The sequence below is a fragment of the Mirounga leonina genome, unplaced genomic scaffold (assembly GCF_011800145.1).
Source record: "Mirounga leonina isolate KUSES-001 unplaced genomic scaffold, KU_Mleo_1.0 Mir_126, whole genome shotgun sequence".
Taxonomy (NCBI): domain Eukaryota; kingdom Metazoa; phylum Chordata; class Mammalia; order Carnivora; family Phocidae; genus Mirounga; species Mirounga leonina.
In genome coordinates, this window is record NW_023270314.1 from 30,891,842 (window position 1) to 30,913,749 (window position 21,908).

The 21,908-nt window shown below is 36.5% G+C and overlaps 1 protein-coding gene across 4 annotated transcripts in view; it reads left to right on the forward strand.

Moving 5' to 3' along the window:
- Window positions 1-21,908, forward strand: part of SCAF11 (SR-related CTD associated factor 11) — a 76,579-nt gene that overhangs the window by 43,700 nt on the left and 10,971 nt on the right. For all 4 annotated transcript variants that reach the window (XM_035002816.1, XM_035002815.1, XM_035002817.1 and 1 more), the window contains 5 exons: window positions 3,545-3,645; window positions 5,790-5,851; window positions 19,650-19,708; window positions 19,858-19,967; window positions 20,905-21,006. In XM_035002816.1, the coding sequence (XP_034858707.1) occupies window positions 3,545-3,645; window positions 5,790-5,851; window positions 19,650-19,708; window positions 19,858-19,967; window positions 20,905-21,006 (434 nt within the window). The remainder of the gene's footprint in view (window positions 1-3,544; window positions 3,646-5,789; window positions 5,852-19,649; window positions 19,709-19,857; window positions 19,968-20,904; window positions 21,007-21,908) is intronic.

The following is a 21,908-nucleotide window of genomic DNA, read 5'->3' on the forward strand; positions in this document are numbered from 1 at the left end:
AGGGGTTAGCCCAGTGATGGGTATTAAAGAGGGCATGTACTACACGGAGCACTGGGTGTTATACGAAAATAATGAATCGTGGATCACTATATCAAAAACTAATGATGCCAAGATGTCCATCTAGAGATGAATGGATAAAGAAGATGTGGTATATATATACAATGGAATATTATGCAGCCATCAGAAGGAATGAAATCTTGCCATTTGCAGCGACGTGGATGGAACTGGAGGGTATTATGCTGAGTGAAATAAGTCAATCAGAGAAAGACTTGTATCATATCTTGCTAATACAAGGAATTCTTAATCTCAGGAAACAAACTGAGGGTTGCTGGAGGGGTGGGGGGAGGGAGGGATGGGGTGGCTGGGTGATAGACATTGGGGAGGGTATGTGCTATGGTGAGCGCTGTGAATTGTATAAGACTGTTGAATCATAGACCTGTACCTCTGAAACAATACATTATATGTTAAAAAAAAAATAGGAAGGGAAAAATGAAGGGGGGGAATCGGAGGGGGAGACGAACCATGAGAGTCTATGGACTCTGAGAAACAGACTGAGGGTTCTAGAGGGGAAGGGGGTAAGGGGATGGGTTAGCCTGGTGATGGGTATTAAAGAGGGCATGTACTGAATGGAGCACTGGGTGTTATACGCAAACAATCATGGAACACTACATCAGAAACTAAATGATGTAATGTATGGTGATTAACATAACATAATTTAAAAAAAGCGTTTGCCTTCCGCTCAGGTCATGATCCGAGGGTCTTGGGATCGAGCCCTGCATCGGGCTCCCTGTTCCGTGGGAAGCCTGCCTCTCCCTCTGCCACTCCCCCTGCTTGTGTTCCCTCTCTCGCTGTCTCTCTCTGTCAAATAAATAAATACAATCTTAAAAAAAAAATTCTTACTATATAGATACCTGATGCCATTGATGGGGGGCAGAGGCGGGGGACTGTTCCCACGTAGCATGATAAGTCCATTAACAGCTTGGTTACTGTCTTTGTGAGTAGGAAGGGGTATGGAAGCGACATACGACTATTTAAGCATAAGATGTCCTCAGTGTAGGTATCTAATTTGTTTTGATATATTTTTACCAAATGAGTCTCATTGACAAGGAACAAATGAGACTAAAATTCAAATAACATGACATATGTAAAAAATGATTTTGCCTGTTGTCATTGTGTACTTATACATCTATATAAATTAGTATGTCTTGGAGAAAAGATTTAATATAAATGTGTAATATTATGATAAAAATTAAAGCATGGCTTCTCTGAAAGACAGATTCTCTGTTTTTCCAGACTATATATATTATGTTGAAGATGTATTGGCATGAACTAGCTTCCAAAGATATTTTCCTCTAAAACTTTGTTTTGTTGCTTGGACTAACAATTTACGTTTTCTTTAATATGGTTTGTATTTTACTTAAAAGTCTGGTGCCAGGGGCACCTGGGTGGTGCAGTTAGTTGAGCATCCCACTCTTGGGTTCCTCTTGGGTTGTGATCTCGAGGTTGTGAGATTGGGCCCCAGGTCGGGTACCATGCTGAGCACAGAGTCTGTTCGGGGCCTTCTCTCTCTTCTCTCTGTCCTGCTGCCCCTCCCTCCTCCCTCAAATAAATAAATCTTTTTTAAAAAGTTTGGTGCAGTGTTAACCTAATTTAGTCAGACTTAACAATTATTTCTTACTATGTGATATTAACTACATGCTCTTAATATTTTCCTTTGACCTTTACTTCTGAATCTTCCCTTTATTATCTTTATCCCTTTCCAGCTAACCTTGAATGAGACATCTATACTTGGTTACTCCCTTTTCATAATTGCTTTTCAACTCACATTGAACATTTACCTCTGTAAACGTGTCCTCACTAAGGTTTAGAATAATTTTTTGTTTTCTGCATGTGGTGCTCTTAACTACCCTTTATTTTCTTTGGCTTATAGGATGTCCTTTTATGAATGTTTGTATCAATGTTCATTTGTTTTACTTTTCTGACCTTTCACAGTCTTTACTACCATCTCTCTGCCTTCCTTACCTTTTTAAAAATCATTTCTTAAATTTTAAATTCCTTTCAGTTTTCTGGGGATACTTTCTCTCTAAATCTTCTCAAGAACTCCAGTGGCTTTCAGCTCTTACCTATATTAGTATGGCTTCTAAAACTATCACTAGCCCAGATCTCTTTCCTCAGAACCAGATTTATGTTTTCATCTGCTTGTTGGACATCTCCATCCATGTAGCATACCGAGGAATGTAAACATTAACATGTCCAGAACTCATGTGGGAGTTTTCAATTTTTTCTTTCTCCCTCATCTTTGCCTAGTCCTTCTGAGCAATGTCATAAATTTGTTTTCTCTTCATTCCTCTTTTGTCACTTCTTTGTAGGCCTTCGTGCTGTCATCTAGACTGGTTTTGCCAATAGAAATATACTACAAGCCACTATAATTTAAATTTTTTACTTTTAGTAGTCACATTGAAAGAGTAAAAAGAAACCGTTAAAATAAATTTTTATAATATATTTAATTCAACATAATTAACGTATTATGTCAACATACAGTATTTTTAAAGAAATATTGAAACGTTTTACCTTGTTGTATATCTTTGAAATCCAGTGTATATTTTACACTTAGAGTACATCTCAATTGAGACAAGCCACATTTCAGTGCTCAGTAGCCACATATGGCTAGTGATTGTCTCCTGCAGTGTAGATCTACACAACTATAAGAGTTTTCTTCTGGTTTCCCAGCCTTTATAGTCTCTCCTTAACTGGTTCATTCTCCAAATCACTGACAAAGTTTATCCTGAAAAACAAATTTGGTCATTTCATTCACTTGCTTTAATACCTCCATTTATTCGCTGGTTCCCATGGAATTATTTTCTTATTTGAAGCCCTTTACAATCTGGTCCTAATATATTACATCAACTTCATAGCCTGCTAATATTTTCTTCCCTATCTGCATTGGCTTCTAATTGTCCTTTTAACTGTGTTCTTTCTTCCATTCAGAATATTTTTTTTCTTAGACAAATTCCTACTTTTTTTTTTTTTTTTTTTAAGATTTTACTTATTTATTTGACAGAGACACAGTGAGAGAGGGAACACAAGCAGAGGGAGAGGGAGACGCAGGCTTCCCGTTGAGCAGGGAGCCCGATGCGGGGCTTGATCCCAGGACCCTGGGACTGAACCACCCAGGTGCCCCCAAATTCCTACTCTTTAAGACCAACTCATTAAAGTCTTCTCTGTTATCATCAAATAGAGTTAATTTCTCAGTCCTATATACATATGTATGTGTGTGTATACACACACACACACACACACAGATCTGTGCTCATGAGCACTTTCTGTTTACATGCCTCTCACTATTTTGTTTCCCTGGAGCTTAGCACACTTACCAGTCTTACGGTTTAGCATGCTTGAATGAATAAGCATATGTGTTTGGGCTACCCTTTCATTCAGAAAATTTTGTATCTTTAATTTTTTATCCTTTCAAAGGGGAATTGATAGGTTATCACTTGTGATGCTGGATTATCACTCTAAATAAGGGATTTTGCTTTTCTTCTAGGTTCAAGTAAAAAGACAGTTGAGAGAAACAAAAGACAAGAAAACTGAAAGCTCTTTAAAGAAGCAGCTCTCCTGTTGTGAAAATTCTAAAAGCTGTATGAGGTTAGTGATGAATTTTAGAAGTACAGTCCGAATGTTTAAAACCAGAAGATAGCTAATAAAAAAAGAGTACTCTCTTTTTTTATTTAACGATGTGGGATTTAAATGTATTTAATTAACTTCTTTTAAGGCACATACTTGATAATTTAAGAAAGGATCAGCTGAAATCTGAGAATAGAATTTGAACTCTCTTTGAGGAGTTTTTTTTGTTTTTTTCTGTAATCTGTTTAGATATTTTTGTAAAATGAAAATGTTATAGCAGTGTAAATTAAAGCTTACTCATTTCTGTATATGGCAAACCAATAATGAATAAGCACTGGTACACTGACCACATTTTGAGTAGCATTGCTCTAGTATTTATGTACAAAAAGTAGAAAATAAATAATGATATAGCACAACATTCTTCATGAGACAGTTCTAATTGAAACTGCTTATTATTATCTTTATAATTTTCTTTTTTTGTATTGTAGCAGGCACTTGGTACCTACCATAACAACCATTTTTGTTTTAACATGTTTGGATTTGTTTCTTTAATTACTGTTGTTAAAATGTAATTGCCTAGAAATACAGTGCTTAGTACTTGAGTTTAATAGGTATTTAACATATTTTTTGAACTAAATTGAGTTAATAATGTACTGGAAATTAATTTATAACTAATACTTAAATTGTTCTAATACATTTAAAAGTTAAGCCCATTTTGATCTGACATATAATGCTGTCCAAAAATTGTATTCTTAAGACAATACATACTGTCAAATTCGTAATTAAACCTATGATTCATTAGTACATTTAATCAGAATACTAACTCCTTTTTTTTTTTCTTTTAAAGATTCATTCATTTAGTAGGGGGAGCGGCAGAGGGAGAGAGAGAGAGTCTAAGCAGACTCTGTGCTGAGCATGCAGCCTCGCTTGGGGTTTGATCTCATGACCCTGAGATCACAACCCTAGCTGAAACCAAGAGTCGGACACTTAACAGACTATACCACCCAGGCACCCCAAGAATACTAATTTCTTAACAGAGTCGATTTATTTAGGTACTAAACCGTTGGCAGTAGTTCTTAAGGTTTATTAAATCATGCCACACTTTTATAACACTGCAGCTCTTTAGATCTTTTTGGAAGTTATGGACTTCTTTGAGGATCTGAAGAAGGCTATAGACACCTTCTACCGGAAAATAGGTCATAAAATATACTTACAGACAAAACTTTGTATGTGATTTTAAGGGATTCATGGAACACCCATTCAAAGAGCCCAGCCATAAACCCAGTTTGCATTAGAGCAAATTTTATTAACATTTTCTTTTAACTCTGAGTCAGTTTTGATTCTTGCATTTATGTTTACATAGAAAATAGTAGCACGCTTTCCCAGCACACTGAAGAACTTCTGCTAGCTTCATTCTTGATCCATCTCCTATCACTAGCTATGACTGTGTCACGGATATACATTTTTATGCTTCCTCTGAATTACCACAATTCTCTGGCCCTTACTGAGAGTGCAGTGGTCATCACTGTATGTCCTATAACAGGGCCATACAGTGGGTCTAACAGCTGAGATAGTCCATATGCTTAACTGCTTTTTCTCAGGGATGTGTGGTAGCAGGATGGTACAGAGAAGTAGCAGATGCAAAATAATAATTTGCTTTTGCCTACCAAGTCAGCCCCTTCATGATTTCTCCCAAGGTGGAAAATCTGTCAGCTATTGAATATTTATAGTATATCTGTCAGCTGTTGAATATTTATAGTATATTCTTTTTTGGAGTCTTTGGATGTTTTTAGCATTCCTTTCATTCAATCTTAAATTCACTGCATATAACCTAGTCTCTACAGCACTTAGATATCCATTCATTGTTGCCTCTCCCTTCTAAAGTAGTACAAAAATCCTGACACCCCTTCCTTTCTGATGCTTTCTACCAGTTCCAGGGAAAGGGATTGTGGTATTTTTTTTTTCTTGGTAGTGAAACTCCCTTGTAAGTCATTGGAGTGGAGAGTAGCAACTGAGTGGGGAGTGGCAACTGGTCATGCTTTCTTTGCTAGAATTTAAAACTCAGTGCATAATCCATTTCATTTTGCTTGGCAGTGAATTGAAAAATAAATGAGCAGAACAACAATTTTATTTTAGTTATTTCACCTCTTTATTAATGTTTACAGGAAAAAAGTCCTAAAAGAAGATCTGTTAAATGCAAAACTTAATGACTTGAAGATGACACATAGTAAGTGACCTTTTTTACTTGTGTTTTCTACCTTTTTTTGTTTCTTTAGTGCTTGTGTTAAAGTTCTTCTTGGTTACATTTTGATTTGGAAAATAGTCATACACAGAACTCTACTGAGCTCTGTACATTGTGTTCAGTCTTCTATAAACCTTTCATAGAATCATTTATGCTGTTCCCCCCCCCCCCTTTTATGCTCAGCTTTGAGGGAGGGAAGAGATTTGAGTTTGAGTGCATGTGCCCACACATGGGTGTTTGTGTGTGTGTTAGAAAAGGAAAAGGAGAGAAGAGTGTTTTCTAATTACTTGGTGATTAGCAGCCTGCATATGGTCTTATTCCACTCATTAGTGCAAAAGTCCTTAGGGGAGATGAGGTAACATACTTTGTGGGCCAGAAACTGTAAGCAGTAGCCTTATAGTTACTGAGAGAGGTCTGTGGCAATAGGAAGTTAATTCACAGTTTCCAGAAGAAGTTGTGGTTTGGCCTCTAGCCACACTTCTAACTTGAAACTTTTGTTTGGAAACGAAGATGAGCAGTTAAATATTCCTTTTGTTCTTGTCTAGTGCATGGTCCTCTAATGTAGGAAAGCTTTGCAAGGGCCTGAGAAAAATGGCACCACAGTGCTTTGTGACTCTTCCTCAGGGTTTAGGTTGTTTTTTCTGTTGCAAAGAAAAACTTACTATAAGTTGTTTGTAAGCAAGGGGGTGAACATTTATTTTCCAGGTTAGGTTACAATGAATTTCTATTTATAGATCCAAAGAATTAATGAATTCATTGTTCTTAAGAGTAAATGATAATCAACATTTTTTTATAGATTATGAGATTTGGATGTTGTTACTTTTTCTGATTGGAATTAACATGATCTCTCAGGTTCATTGATCCCCAGATTTACTACCTTTGAATTTACTATTTATATAAAATTGCAGTATAAGGACTTCTTTGGTCACACAGCATTTTCTTTGCTAAAAACTTTAGATATCAAAACTTTTTCTGTCATTGCTATAGATTAGCATCCTTTTTTATGGATAGCCTTTGCTCAGTAACTCTAGGATCTGATATAAAATTTACTGCTGAGGAAGATTAAATGATGTTATAGACTTTCTTTAAATAATTTGGCATGCTCTCACTGTATTAATCTTAATTTTAAGACTACTGTAATTTCCTTTAGCATATATCTTCTGCATGGCCTTATTTTTAGGGAGAGAAAACTATTCCTGCCAGAAGGTTAATATGGTCCAAGCCCTGTAACCTAGTGCTGTGTCTACTTAAGTTAAGATGCCTGAGTTATTTGTTTGGTTTAGGGTAGTCAGAGATACTCATTATGCTTTATGAGTGGATACTACAGAAGTACTAATAATACCTAGGTAATTATGAGCAAATGTATTTATACATCTGGATTGATTTGAGGGTACTTGGTGATTTTCCTTTTAGTTTTTTCTATGATACTGCTTTGTACTTGGGAAGTTTAATACATCCAACATTGCCAGTTTTACTTCTTGCATTGAAGTAGATTCAATCATCATACCTGATGACATAGTTAGCTTGTATTTAGGTATTGTATTTAATGAAAATTACTCATATTTAAGTTCTAAATCCGTACACAGCATGTACTCAGTATGAGATGTTCATACTAATAGAGCCAAAGAGAATTGAGATCAGCTCGCCCCATTCAACAAACCATACTAAGCACAGTTCTAGACTCTTAGGAGTATAGTAGTGTATAAAAGAGACAAAAAGTGCTTGCTCATGGAGTACCTTCTGTGGACAATAAAAAGATAAATGTATAATATGACAGGTAGTGATAAGTGCTTTAAAGAATAGAACAGGGTAAAGTGATAAAGGGTGATGACATCATGGAGGTGATATCTCATTAAGGGGTCAAGGAAATCCTCTTGGATAAGTTTATATTTGAATAGCAACCTAAAAGAATTAAGGGATGAAGCCATAAAGATATCTCAGGGAGGAGTGTTCTAGGTGAGACAACAGCAAGTGCAAAAGCCCTGAGACAAGAACAACTTTGGTATGGTCAAGGAATAGCACGGAGGTCAATATGACTGGAATGATTGAGTTAGATAGGTAGAGGAGGAAGAATTAAGACATTGGTGGGCAGGGCCTTTAGGGCCTGTGTGAGATGAGAAGCATTTTCTGGGGTGACGTGATCTGACATATGGTTAAAGGATAACTCTGCCTGTTAAGAAGGGAATAGATCATAAGAGGACTGAGAGACCAGTTAGGTGGCTATTTTCCAGGCCACAGATCATGGTAGATTGGGTCAAGAAGGTATTAGTGGAAGTAGTGAGAAGTGGTTCAATTCTGAATATATTGTAATATATTGTAAAGGTGAAATTAACAGGATTTGCTGATGGATTGGATGTTGGGTATAAGGTTGATTCTGAGATCTTGGCCTGATGAATTGTTAAAATGGAGTTGCTGATTACTGAAATGGTGAAGGCTGGTTGAATGATTAGAAGGGTATAATCAGGAATTCTCTGTTGAACTTATGTAAGATGCCTACTCTACAACCAAGTAGAGGTGCTCTGAAGAAATATGGATGTTTGCATGTCATATGCAAATAAGATCTATTTATCTTCGGGCCATCTTACAGATGGTCTGCAATTTACAATGCTTAGACTTAGGATTTCTGACTTTTAGTGGTGTGAAAGTGATACACATTCAGTAGAAAGTGCACTTTGAATTTTGATTTTTTTTCAAGGCTAGCGATATATAGCACAGTACTCTCTTGTGATACTAGGCAACTCCCAGTCAGCCATGCAATCACAAGGGTAAAAAAACTAATATACTTAAAACCACTCTGTACCTGTACAACCATTCCATTTTTCACTTTCAGTACAGTATTCAGTAAATTACATGAGATAGCCAACACTTTATTATAAAATAGGTTTTGTGTTAGATGATTTTGCCCAACTATAGGCTAATGGAAATGTTCTGAGTGTGTTAAAGGTAGGCCTAGGCTAAGCTGTGATGTTCAGTAGGTTCGGTGTATTAAATGCGCTTTAAGGTATTTTCATTCAACTTATAGTGTGTTTATTGGGATATAATCCCATTGTAAGTCAAGGAAGGTGTGTAATTAGAAAAAGTTTGATTCTACATTTAAGGAAGTTTTACAAATACCTCAGCTATTTATTATACCTGTATATTAATTTTTATTTATGATTTTATTTAAAAACAGGAAAAAAAACAATGTCTAGATCTATATTAGTTTCCTAGGGCTGCTATAACAAATTAATCACAAACTTGCTGGCTTAAACAAACAGAAATTTGTTTTCTTACCATTCTGGAGGTTAAAATTCTGAAGTCAAGGTGTTGGCAGACCCATACTCCTTCTGAAGGTTCTAGGGAAGAATCCTTCCTTGCCTCTTCCTAACTTCTGGTGTCTCTTGGCAATCCTTGGCATTCTTGGGCTTGTAGCTGCATCACTGGAATCTCTGTCTCTGTCTTTATATGTTCTTCCTCTGTGTCTCCCTCTATATAATTTTCTGTCTCTGATAAGGACACTCTCATTGAATTTAGTTAGTGTCCACCTTAATCCAGTATGGTCTCATATCAGTCTTACCTTATTGCATCTGCCAAGATCCTATTTCTTTTTTTTTTTTAAGATTTTATTTATTCATCTGAGACTAGAGAGTGCAAGCGGGGAGGAGTATCAGAGGGAGAGACAGAAGCAGACTTCCTGCTGAGCAGGGAGCCCCATGTGGGGCTTGGTCCTAGGATCCTGAGATGGTGACCTGAGTCGAAGGCAGAGGCTTAACCAACTGAGCCACCCAGGTGCCCCAAGATCATATTTCTAAATGTCATAATATTCTGAGGTTCCAGGTGGACATGAATTTTGGGGGGATTCTTTCCAGTACAAGTTCACTAAAGAGCTGTTTTAGTATTTATAAAATAAAATTTCTAAGTGATATGAAAACAGTGTACCCCAACCCTGGTGCCTAGATTGTGTTCTCCAAATACCATTTTCCAATGAAAGTACCAGGGCACCTTGAAATAAATGACTGATTCTAGGTTTGAGGTAATAAATAAGATGTGCCTAGAACATTTTTCTAAAAGCAAGGAGTTTTTAAACACTACTTGCATCATAACAAAAAGTCTTTGGAATCAACTTGATTGGACTCCCTCTAGCCAAAAATGGGGCAATTTGAGCATCAGGAAGAGTAATAACTATAGTTATTGAGACCTTACAGATATGTTGAAGTCCAAGAGTTCATCTTGCTACCTTATAAGCAAACAGACTAACTAATTGGTTTGTTTAGGAGGATGCTAGGAGGTTAACTTACTTTGAAAACCGGTATATGAAGAAAAATATCAAAGCATCTCTCATGCCCTTCCTAGGTAAACTGTACATCAGGATAATTGAACAGTAATAAAGGAAAGTTAATTTTTTTTAGAAATATTTCAGCAAATAATTTTAGATGGAATTACAGATTTTGAATATCAGCATTTTGTAAACTCTGATGAATTAATGGATCCTAGGCAGTGATCAGCAATGGCTGTTAGCATCACAAAGGAGAGAGCAGCAAACATTAAACACCTCCTTACGGAAGTAAATAACAGATATACAGTAGTAAAAACAAAAAACCCTGTATCTGATTAAAAATCTGACTACTGATTTACAGGATGTATAGAAACACAGAAGCGTATTAAGCAACTACAAGGGGATGCAATCAGCAAAATTTTAGACACAAATGACCTGGTTTCTGCAGTCCGAAAATTTCAAGGAGTTTAAAAGGGATGGAGAACCCATCAATTAAAGAGACAAACATTAAGCAATCACAATTTATGGATCTTATTTGGATCCTTATTCTAACATGTCATAAAAAGAAAGTAAGCAAATATAACTTGGGGCACCTGGGTGGCTCAGTTGGTTAAGTGTCCGCCTTCAGCTCAGGTCATGATCCCGGGGTCCTGGGATCAAGCCCCACATCAGACTCTCTGCTTAGCGGGAAGTCTGCTTCTCCCTCTCCCTCCTGTTCTGCCTGCTTGTGCGTGCATTATCTCTCTCTCTCTCTGTTAAATAAAATTTTTAGAAAACGGAAACAAATACAACTATGGACAATTGGGGAAAATTGAACATTGGGTATTTGATATTAAGGAATTACTGGGGTTTTGTTTATTTGTGAGAATGGTATTAAGGATATTTTTTTCCCAAAGAGCACTTGTCTTTTTGGAATTATATACTGAAATATTTACGTATTAAATGATACAGTGTCCGGAATTGTTTCCAAATGATCCTGAGAAGGTTGTAGATAAATTAACACTGGATATGAATTAATGATTTTGGAGATTGGGATGTGGGTATATGGGGATTTCATTATGCTATTCTGTCTACTTTTGTATTGTTTGAAGTTTTCTGTAATTAAAGAAAAATGTACTGTGAGAATTTAATTGGCCGTTTCCCCCCTCCCCCCATATTGTTACATAAAGTTATTCAAGACCTTATAGTTAACTTCATCAAAATACGGTGCATTGTCTTGGGTGTATGAGTTTTTTCCTATATGATTCTAAGTTTCTTGTGGGTATTTTCTAAATGGCATTTTCCAGGGTATCATGCAAAGTGGTAGTGACTATAAACTACTTACTATTTGATTGTCCTTGGCTGCAACTACCCGATAACAAAAGATAATTGATCTATAGGTGTAACAGATAGAAAACTGAGATTCAGGAAGCTTAAGTAATAAAAATATGCATGAGAACAATACCAAATTCAGGGAAATAGTTTCCTTTAATGAAGGAAGGAGACAGATTAATGTTAAATAAAAATGGCTAAATGTTAACATTAGTCAGATCTGCTTTGTAGGTGTCATTTTTTGTACTTTATGGAATGTTCAGAATCATTCATAATTGTAAACTTTCAGACAGTTTTAAAAGGCTCGGTATCTTGGCCAAGATCACACAGCTAACAGTTGGAGCAGCCAGAATTTGATCAGTCTTCTGACGCCATATCCGGTGCCTCTTCCCACCACACAGTAATACTAAAGCATGATATTAGTAATGTTACCCATCTTAAGCCTTTCACTTTATGGTTGTCTGCAGCCTTTATAACTCAAATTATTATCTTATTTATTTTGATGGCTCTTGTTTGGATGTACTTTTGAGCTAAAAAATAATTAATATAAAATTACCTATCATTTTGATAGCATCATGTCTGTTCCCTACTTAATAGATCAATTAACCTTATTTTGCCTTACCTTTCAGAAATGTGTTATCAGTCTTTTTTTTTTTTTTTCCCCAGACTAAAGTTCATAAACCACAGCTATAGGAATAGGACCTTTAAGAGTTTTTACCTTTACTTTTCCCTTTCCTCCCTCTTACACTGCTGGTGGGAATGCAAGCTGGTACAGCCACTCTGGAAAACAGTAAGGAGGTTCCTCAAAAAGTTAAAAATAGAGCTACCCTACTGATACAGGAAAGACATTATTAGGGTTCGAAGCCAATGGCCAAGAAAGAATTCTTGAGTTGTCTTTGGTGCAAAAAAGTGGTTTTATTAAAGCATGGGGACAGGACACGTGAGCAGAAAGAGCTGTACCAGGGTCATGAGGAGTGGCCCATTATATACTTCCAAGTTGGGAGGGGGTTAGGGATAGCGCAAGTCTCTAAGGAATTTTGGAAGCAAGATTTCCAGGACCTTGAGCGGGCTAGCTATTGTTGGGAAAAGGTCATTTATTACCATCTAATAAAACCTTAGTCATGAGACCCTTCAGATGTATATCGGTGGGCCATCTGCTTGGGGGGTGATTACCATCACATATCTTGGACGGTTTAGAGATAAAGGAAGTTTCCAAAGGAATTCTTATACATTAAAGTAGACTTACAGCTCAGGCTAGGATTGCCAGTTGAGTCCCTAGAGGAATGTCACTCTGCCTGTTTTCAAGGACTTGTCAATGGGCTCTAGATAGTAAATTTAATTTTTCTTCTGCCTTTGTTTCCCACATCACCTACGACCCAGGGTATTTACCCCAGAGATACAAATGTAGTGATCCGAAGGGGCACCTGCACCCCAATGCATATAGCAGCAATGTCCACAGTAGCCAAACTTGTGGAAAGAGCCCAGATGTCCATCGATGGATGAATGGATAAAGACGATATGGTATATATATATACACACACACACACATACATACATAAAATGGAATATTACTCAGCCATCAAAAAAATTAAATCTTGCCATTTGCAGCGATGTGGATGGAACTAGAGGGTATTATGCTTAGCGAAGTAAGTCATTCAGAGAAAGATAGTTATATGATTTCACTCATATGTGGAATTTAAGAAATGGAACAGAGGAGCATAGGGGAAGGGAGGGAAAAATAAAACAAGATGAAATCAGAGAGGGGGACAAACCATAAGAGACTCTTAATCATAGGAAACAAACTGAGGGGTTACTGGAAGGGAGAGGGAAGCGGGGATGGGGGGTTGGGTAACTGGGTGATGGGCATTAAGGTGGGCACGTGATGTAATGAGCACTGGGTGTTATATTACAACTGATGAATCACTGAACTTTACAGTAATACACTATATGTTAATTAATTGAATTTAAATTAAAAAAAAATGAGTCAGCAGCCCCTTCATTCAATGTAAGACAGTGACATAGAGAGCTACTGCATCTAGTGGTGCTCCTGTCTGATCACTGCCCTTTGCTGGAAACATTTCTTTTGAAGTGTGTGTTCATTGGTTCTACTACATTAAAATTTTCTCCTTTTTAAAAAAATTTTTTTTCATGTTCCGCATGAGATTTCTTAGATACTTTTTATTAACAAACTGCCTCATTAGAAGACCCTAAGAGAACCTATAAATGTCACTTGTAATTGTCTCAAAGTTTAGGGCAGTAATGAACCTTTATACAAGAGAAAAGCAACCTTGGACCCTTAAATGTAGGCATTTGATGGCTGAGCACAGAACAAAGAGATTAAGGTGAAGGTAGAGTTAGTGGCAAGTTAAGCATATTAAATACATCTTTATTTACTTACCCAGTTACATTGAACAGGAGCCATTGTGTCCTAAAGATAATTTAAATTTCTTTTTATAATAAAACTTCTTGAGAAAACCTTGTTTCTTTACCTAGGACTGCTTAAGTAGATTTTAGAAGCAACTCGGTGTAGCTTCTTCCATTTCTTAAAGGTTTTTGAAGCAGGAGGGGACTGTTCTGTGAACATTTATGTGTGACTTTATGCCTGAAGTTATTTATCTTTATGTTATACACTACTGAAACTAATGAATAGAGCATATGAAACGTGAAATTCTTTTATCTGAATTAGAAATTATACATTAAAATTGTAGCAGGCCTAATAGATTTTATTGGGAGTTGGGCCGCTTGGGTTTTGTACTCGTTTTCCATTAAATCATCTATGACTGTAGTAAAATTATGTAAACTGTTCTGGTTTCTTCATTTGATAAAGATACTGGTGCCTCACTTGAAGATACTGGGAAAGGTTAGATAGCATACCTTTGGCAAATGTGTTAAGGAAATGTTACTTTCTTTACTCATGCTAGATAACTGAGTTGTCATGCTTTTTTTTTTTTTTTAGATTTTGAAGTCCTTTATGTACTTAGTTCTTAGAATGAACATTAATCTTTGGTTTGGGCTAATAGTTTATAATTGATGTAGTTTGTAAAAAGTATCCCGTTTTCAGACATTTCTTAATGGAGTGCTTCTTTAAGTACAGCTAGATCCATTTAATTATGGCTTTATTAACTTTGGAATCAGTTAATCAAGCTGTAATTGGGTACCTGCCAAGTAATGGGCTCTAAGCTTAAGAGCCTTTTTCATACTTGTTTGTACTGTAGAAAAGATGTTTTCATGAAACATCTTTTGGGATTAGTATTTCATGAAACATGTTTAGGATGTGCTGAATTCAAACAAATAAGACAAGCTTCCAGCTAAGCGTAACAGATTGATAAGCATAACACCTGTTTAATTCCCTAATCCTTCCCAGAACCCTACTAAAATGACAACAAAAGAATGAAAAGAAAAATTTTAAGCTACAAGACCAGAGAACGAGGGAGAAGAGACAGCAGATAAGAGATGTCCACAAAACTTGCAAGTGATTGTGTGAGGTGAATGATAAATTGTCTTAGCAGATGGAGCGGCTGGCTGGCTCAGTTAGTAGAGTTTGTGACTCTTGATCTTGGGGTCATGAGTTCAAGCCCTATGTTGCAGGTGGAGTCTACTTAAAAAAAAATTGTCTCAGCAGTAAGCTGAACTTTTCATGGGGAGCAGGGAGTTAAGAAATCGGTTTACATAGCATAGAACCTTAGGCAGTCTTGGGTCTGAGGACCTCCATTATCTTTGAAAGCAGGGATATGGGTGGTGCCAAAAAACAGAATTGGTTAAAGTGTTTTAAAGGACTTTATCCTGCAGTCTTGGCTGAACAGGGTAGGGGAGGATTCCACCCAGGCAAAGACTGGAGCCTTACTCTGTAGAGTGAGTGGTTAAATCAGATTAAACTCTGGCACAAATGAGGGTAGGGGAGACAAAAGAGTAAAGAGAGGGAAATTAAGTCAAATTTTAAGGCCTCTAATGCTCTACCCATGGCACTTGCAGTGTTGCTTATTCCCAGATTGGGAAATAGGAGGCATCTTCTGAGATACTCCCTTACCTAAGAGAAAAGACTTGAGATTTTGATATTTGGGAATTTCCAAATGAAATAGATCTCTGCTTGATCACCCTACAGTGAAACCCATTAGTCGAAACGCTCTGACCACCCATCCTCACCATTTTCAATCAGTATTTTAGTGTCTCACAAATCAAGGATCACCAGATATTTGGGGGAAACCTCCAGTATAAGAGAGATCAAAACAGAGACAAAAGGAACTGGATAGAATAAACCAAGTGCTGGGAAACAGGAAACAATTTAAAAATTAATATTCTCAGAGATAAGGGATAGTTCATCATTGAAACAAGAAAGACTAAAAAAAGAAAACTCTTGGAAATCAAAAATGTTATAGTAGAATTCAACAGGGATAGAGGATAAACTGAGAAATCTGAGAAGGTGAGACAGAAAGTTGACGAGACAATAGGGTATTAGTCTATGAGGTTCAGTACCAAATAATAACATTTCAGAAAGAAAAAAAGCTAAAAGGCAGAAAGTTATCAAGAAAAGGTACTACAAAGGAAAATTTCCCAGAGTAGCTGGGTGGGAGTATCTGGATGAAGAAATAACCTAATACCTGGTAAATGAGGAAAAAACTAATGTGCTTCATACAATTCTAGAACTCTGCAGATAATAAGATCCTAAGAGGTTCTAGAGAGAGAAAACAGGCTATGTATAAAAGAATGTTATCAACAACGGATGGAGCACTGGAGCGATGTCTTGAAAATTCTGGGGAAAATAATTACCCAGGACATTCTAAACCCTGTTAATCAAAGTGTTAGGGTAGAATAGACATTGTCAAACATGTAAGAGCTCAAAAATTGATTCTCACACACCCTTCCTCAGAATTTTGCTGGAGGATGTGCATGCTTCACTAAATAAGTAAATGAACAATGTGAGATTCAAAAAATGAGTTCTGACTTAGGGAAAAGGTAAATGGGATTATCAGGTTGATGATAGAGGATAGTTCAGGATGACCATTAAACAACTTTTAGAGAGTTACCAGTTCAGACTGGAGCAGGACAAAGGAATAGCATTTCCATGAGAGTGGGAAACAGACGTTGTGGATGAGTTGATGGGCTTGAGTGTATTAAGAGGAGATTTATACTTTTGTTGTAGAGTTAGCTAAATTACTCATAGGTAATAAAGAGAAAAAAGGAAAAGAGAAAACAAAATAGTTAATTAACCCTAGGAAAAGCAAGCAGTTGTACAAGAAAAATAATCTTAATTTAGTATATGGTTCAGCCGTGAATAATGTTTATACAGTTATATTAATGTAATATTGCTTATATCAAATGTTGATATGTAAAAAAGAACATTCGGTAGAAGCAGCTAAGGAAGTGGGTGGGGCAGTGGTCTAAGAGAAGAGTCTTTATCTTCTATAGTAAAAAAATTAGAAAATATCTGAAACCAAAAATATCAAGGTAGAGTAGTACAAGCATGTTATTTAGAAATAAAGAGGCCAATATTAGAAGAAACAGTTAAGGGGTTTGATGAGTGCTTTCAGGGAGTGGGAATTTCTGTAGTTTTTCTCTATAAGCCTAGAAGTGCTGTTTGACTTCTTAAAGTTTGTACATGCATTACTTTGATAAAAAATGAAATGTAAAGGCCTATCATTGCTGTCCCAAGGCAGATAGATTAGTAGGGGGTGGATATGTGAAATGGTCTCTAGGAGATCACAATTTAGATAGATCTACCAGTATTGAATATTGTTATTGGAGCTGCTCAGTAATTACCTGAGAATTACCCAGAAATAGGTGAAATACCTTTTGAACTAAATTTTCACATTTAGCATTGGCCAGAAAACGAACAGTTCTTCCCATAGAGAGCGTTCTGTCTAATGATGGCTTCCTGAGATAGGTTTTCAAGTGAAGGAGTGTTATGTAAACTTTACAAACTCATAAGTATTAAGTGAATGAAACCTGAGTGAAAACAACTCAATACCCTTAGGGTATAAAAGACACTATTGCAACAACACAGCAATTCAAGCGGAGTTGAAGGAAATAGTTACTTTTTTTTTTTTTAAGATTTTATTTATTTATTTGACAGAGAGAGACACAGAGAGAGAGGGAACACAAGCAGGGGGAGTGAGAGAGGGAGAAGCAGGCTTCCCACAGAGCAGGGAGCCCAATGCGGTACTTGATCCCAGGATTCCGGGATCATGACCTGAGGCGAAGGCAGATGCTTAACAACTGAGCCACCCAGGTGCCCCAAAATAGTTACTTCTAGGAATGTGGCTGGATACCTATCACATTTTTATTCCTGGTTTGATGCGCAATTTAAAAAATCAGTTTGGGGCACCTGGGTGGCTCAGTCGGTTAAGTGTCTGCCTTCAGCTCAGGTCATGATCTCGGGGTCCTGGGATTGAGCCTCATGTCAGGCTACGGGCTCAGTGGGGAGTCTCCTTTCCGCCTCCCTCTGCCCCTCCCCCTGCTCATCTCTCTCTCTCTCTCTCTCTCTCTCTCCAATAAATAAATAAAATCTTTTTTATAAATAAAATTAGTATCTTTTAAATGTACATTGAAGAGTAAGAAGTTCCTGGAACTCAGCTAGTACCCGTTTGCCCAGTGTTGAAATTACATTCATTAGAACAGTTCTGTATGGGATGCGTGAAGGATGGATAATAGCAGGAAACCAAACAGCTGTTGGATAGGAACTTAAAAAGAAATTAGTATGCTCTTAAGTAGAAAGTAACCTATTATCAACTGGACGGACAGAAGAAACCCCAATGCATATGGTCTTACAAATAGCGGGAAACAGGCCTCCTCGTTAGAGTGATTTATTTTGAACAAAGTCACTAGGCCCTTTGGGAGGCAAGCAAGGCAGAAGATTGAAAGGTCTGTTGTCGTTTGCACGGTGCACCTTTTATAGAGTTCTGAGGGGAGAGCAGTTAGCAGCAGCGGTTTATCGCAGACAACAAATGCATTGAGAGGTAGAGAAGACTAAGAACATAGGCTCCGTGGTAAAGAAAGACTAAAAGCAGTAATCTGTAGAGATGTTAACACAATTTTTGTGGTTAGCAGAAACTGTCTTTTATCTTCCTTAATCTGGAAGTATGTATCCATAGAAATAAATTTCCTGATATGACAGGTAAGACCAAAAAACCCAAATCATAAGCAGTGCAGCCAAAAACATTGCTATAACAGAAAGCTATTTTAATCAACACTTCTGCTCTTCCTACTTTTAACGTTTGAGGAGGAACCAGGGTACTTGACATTGGTGCCAGTAGCTAAATGATAATTTATGGTTGACAAGGGCTGATGGCCCCAGTTGCTCGGGTCAGCTCCATTTGAGGTGGGTTAACAGTTACTGTTTTTTAAGTTATAGCAGGAAGGGACATAGTCATTGCATTACTGATACTAATTTCACATCTTGTATATACTTCTTGTAACAAGGTAGTTTAAGTTTATATTGGCTGCCAGAAAATGTTGACTAGAATTTTAATACTCATGCTCTGAGCACAGCACTTGTACATGTTTCACACCAATTTTCTGTGTTGTGGCTTTTTAAATTTTCTTTGTATCTGCAGCTTAACAAGATAAAATTAGCTTTAGGAAAAATTATACAATGCAGGTACTATTATTTTAATTGGAACTTTTCTACGTATTTTAACTTTCTGGTTTACAACCTTTTATTTTTTTATTTTATTTTATTTTTTACTATTTATTTATTTAGAGAGAGAGGGGGTGGGAGGGCAGAGGGAAAGAGAATCTGAAGCAGGCTCCATATCTAGCACAGAGCCCAGCATGGGGCTCCATCTCATCACCCTTAGATCATGACCTTAGATCACCCCTTTCTGTTTTGTTTTTGGTTTCGTTTTGTTTTCACTGTTTTTGTTTGTTTTTTAAGAGAGAGCAGGGCGGGGGAGGGAGTAGTAGGGTACAACCTTTTAAAATAAAAATTAAGGGGCACCTGGGTGGCTCAGTCGGTAAGCGTCCGACTCTTGGTTTTGGCTCAGGTCATGATCTCAGGGTTGTGAGATGGAGCCCTGTGTAGGGCTCTGTGCTGGGCCTGGAGCCTGCTTGAGATTCTCTCCCTCTGCCTTTGCTCCTCCCCGCCCTCCCCCCTCCCCACCTCCACCACCCCCCACCCCCGCTTGAGTGCACTTTCTTGCTTTTGCTCTAAAATAAATAAATGAATATTAAAAAAATAAAAATTAAGACAAGGTAACTGAGTCTTTTTGTGTCTTTGTACAGGAAATTCTGCACACAGTGAAATGGAAGGAAAGAAAAATGCAACAATTAAAATAAATAAGGTTTGTTCATGTAAAATCTTTTAGATAAAAACACTCTGGTTGTTTAGTACATAACTCTATAACTCAGCTATATCAAAATATTTAAATATAGCTATTAGTTATGAGGATTTTTTGTTTGCTGTTTTACTAACTTGTTTTTACTTTTCTAGCCTCGAAGATCAAATCAGTGTACCAGTCAGTGCTTCAGAAATATTTTCTCCAATATGTTTTCTTCTGGTAGTCACACTGGAGAATCTTCTTTTACCTGTAGAACTTACTGGTTAGTATTTTCTACTTTATGTGTTTGTTCTTGATGTTTCATTATTATAATTAACTTTTGGTAAAAATTTAAGTTCTGGCTCAAACATGAAAGCCCACCTTGTTTTTTGTTTTTGTTTCTTTTGGAAAATAAACTAGTTCTGGCAAAGAGAAAACCTGCTATTTTGTGACCCTCTCTAGTATGCAGTGACTGCCTATGATCTAGTGGGTTTTGTTTTCATTAATAATAAATTGTTCTACACAGGCTTTTTATGTGATGGAGAAGTAAGCTACTTATTAAATTGTAATCAAGCAGAACCCTTTTAGGGTAGATCCAGTAATCTTTGAATCTGTAGTGACTGACTGGCATGTAGATTACTAAGTAAATATTTGTGGAATTTGAAGATTAAGTTGGGGTTTTAAAATCACCTAGCTTTAGTTGAATGAACAAGACAGATTAAGATTGTGTGATTTAATTTTAGTGCTTGGCTTAGGGTACCAAAGACAAAAATTACATCAGAGTAGCCTTTTGAAAAGCTGAACTATACCTTCCTTTATTTTTTCCTTTTGGCTTACACTTAGTTTCATATGGGAAACTATTGCAGATATAGTTTCTGCTGGGACTGCTTGCTGTAGCTTTGATCCATGTGGTAGAAAATAGTGTTGCTTTTTTCTCTCAGTAATAAGGATATTATTCTGAATTGACTTTTTAAAAATTCTGTCACTTCAAGATATCAATTCAAGCATTATTTCTGTGAATCAGATAAATAGAATTTTGATTTGTAATAAATTTTACATTAGAAATGAGTTCATATTGAAATGTTTAGAAAAAGGTTCTTATTCTTTTAAATGTGGTTTATAATGCTAGGTACAAAAATTTTTGCTATCATGATATAACCTAGGTGTTGCTGAACTTAAATATTTGGAATTCTGATGAAGGTCTGAAATTTATCTTTTAGTACAGAATTTATAGAGATCGATGAAATGAGTGCATTGATTAGACAGAAGAGACAGGAATTGGAATTGTCATGGTTTCCTCATACATCACCTGGAATTGGAAGGTAAAAAAAATTTTTTTTTATCAAAGTGTTTACATGCTAACAATGAGCAGAAGATGTCATTAATACTTATACTTAAGTAACAGAGGTATCTTAATCAATAGTTGTGTTTCTAAGAAAGTTTTGTGCAAATTAAACTTGGTGTCTCAACTGCCTAAAGAAGATGGCTATTTAAAGACCCCCTTGAAAAGTATCTTTTTTATCTGTTTAATAAATGTAGATATTTGAGTCATTTAAAGGGAGACTCTTGAATCCTGGAAACAAACTGAGGGTTGAGGAAAGGGAGGTGGGTGGGGGGATGGGGTAACTGGGTGATGGGCATTAAGGAGGGCATGTGATGTGATGAGTACTGGGTGTTAATATGCAACTAATGAATTGTTGAACATTATGTCAAAAACTAATGATGTACTATACATTGGATAATTGAATTTAAATTAAAAAAATAAAAATTAAAAAGAAATAAAAGGGAGAGCACCAAAATGATAAGATTCATTATTAATAATAGCATTCAGATCTGTCATCCTTCTGTTGTTTTGCCCATTCGAATTTTAACCTGTGTGCTGTTAGCTGACACACTACTTTGGTCATGACATTTCCCCTCCAAAAGATTCTTCTTAGTATTTATTTGACCGAGTCTTTATACTCTGCCCTGGCATTCATGATTTTCTATAATGTAGTTCTTTCTTTTCTTAGTTTAAGTCCTAAAGCTACTGTCACATTGCTAGGTGTATTCTATATATACTTAAATTAAGTTCCTACATAAAGATTGAAGTCCTTGCCACTCTCATTCCTCTAACATTATAACTTTATCTCATATAACACTGTAATATAGTTCTGCATAGGGCCTTCCCTCTAGGAATGACAGTGGAATATAAATAGAAGTGAAATTAGGAAGTCCGGATATG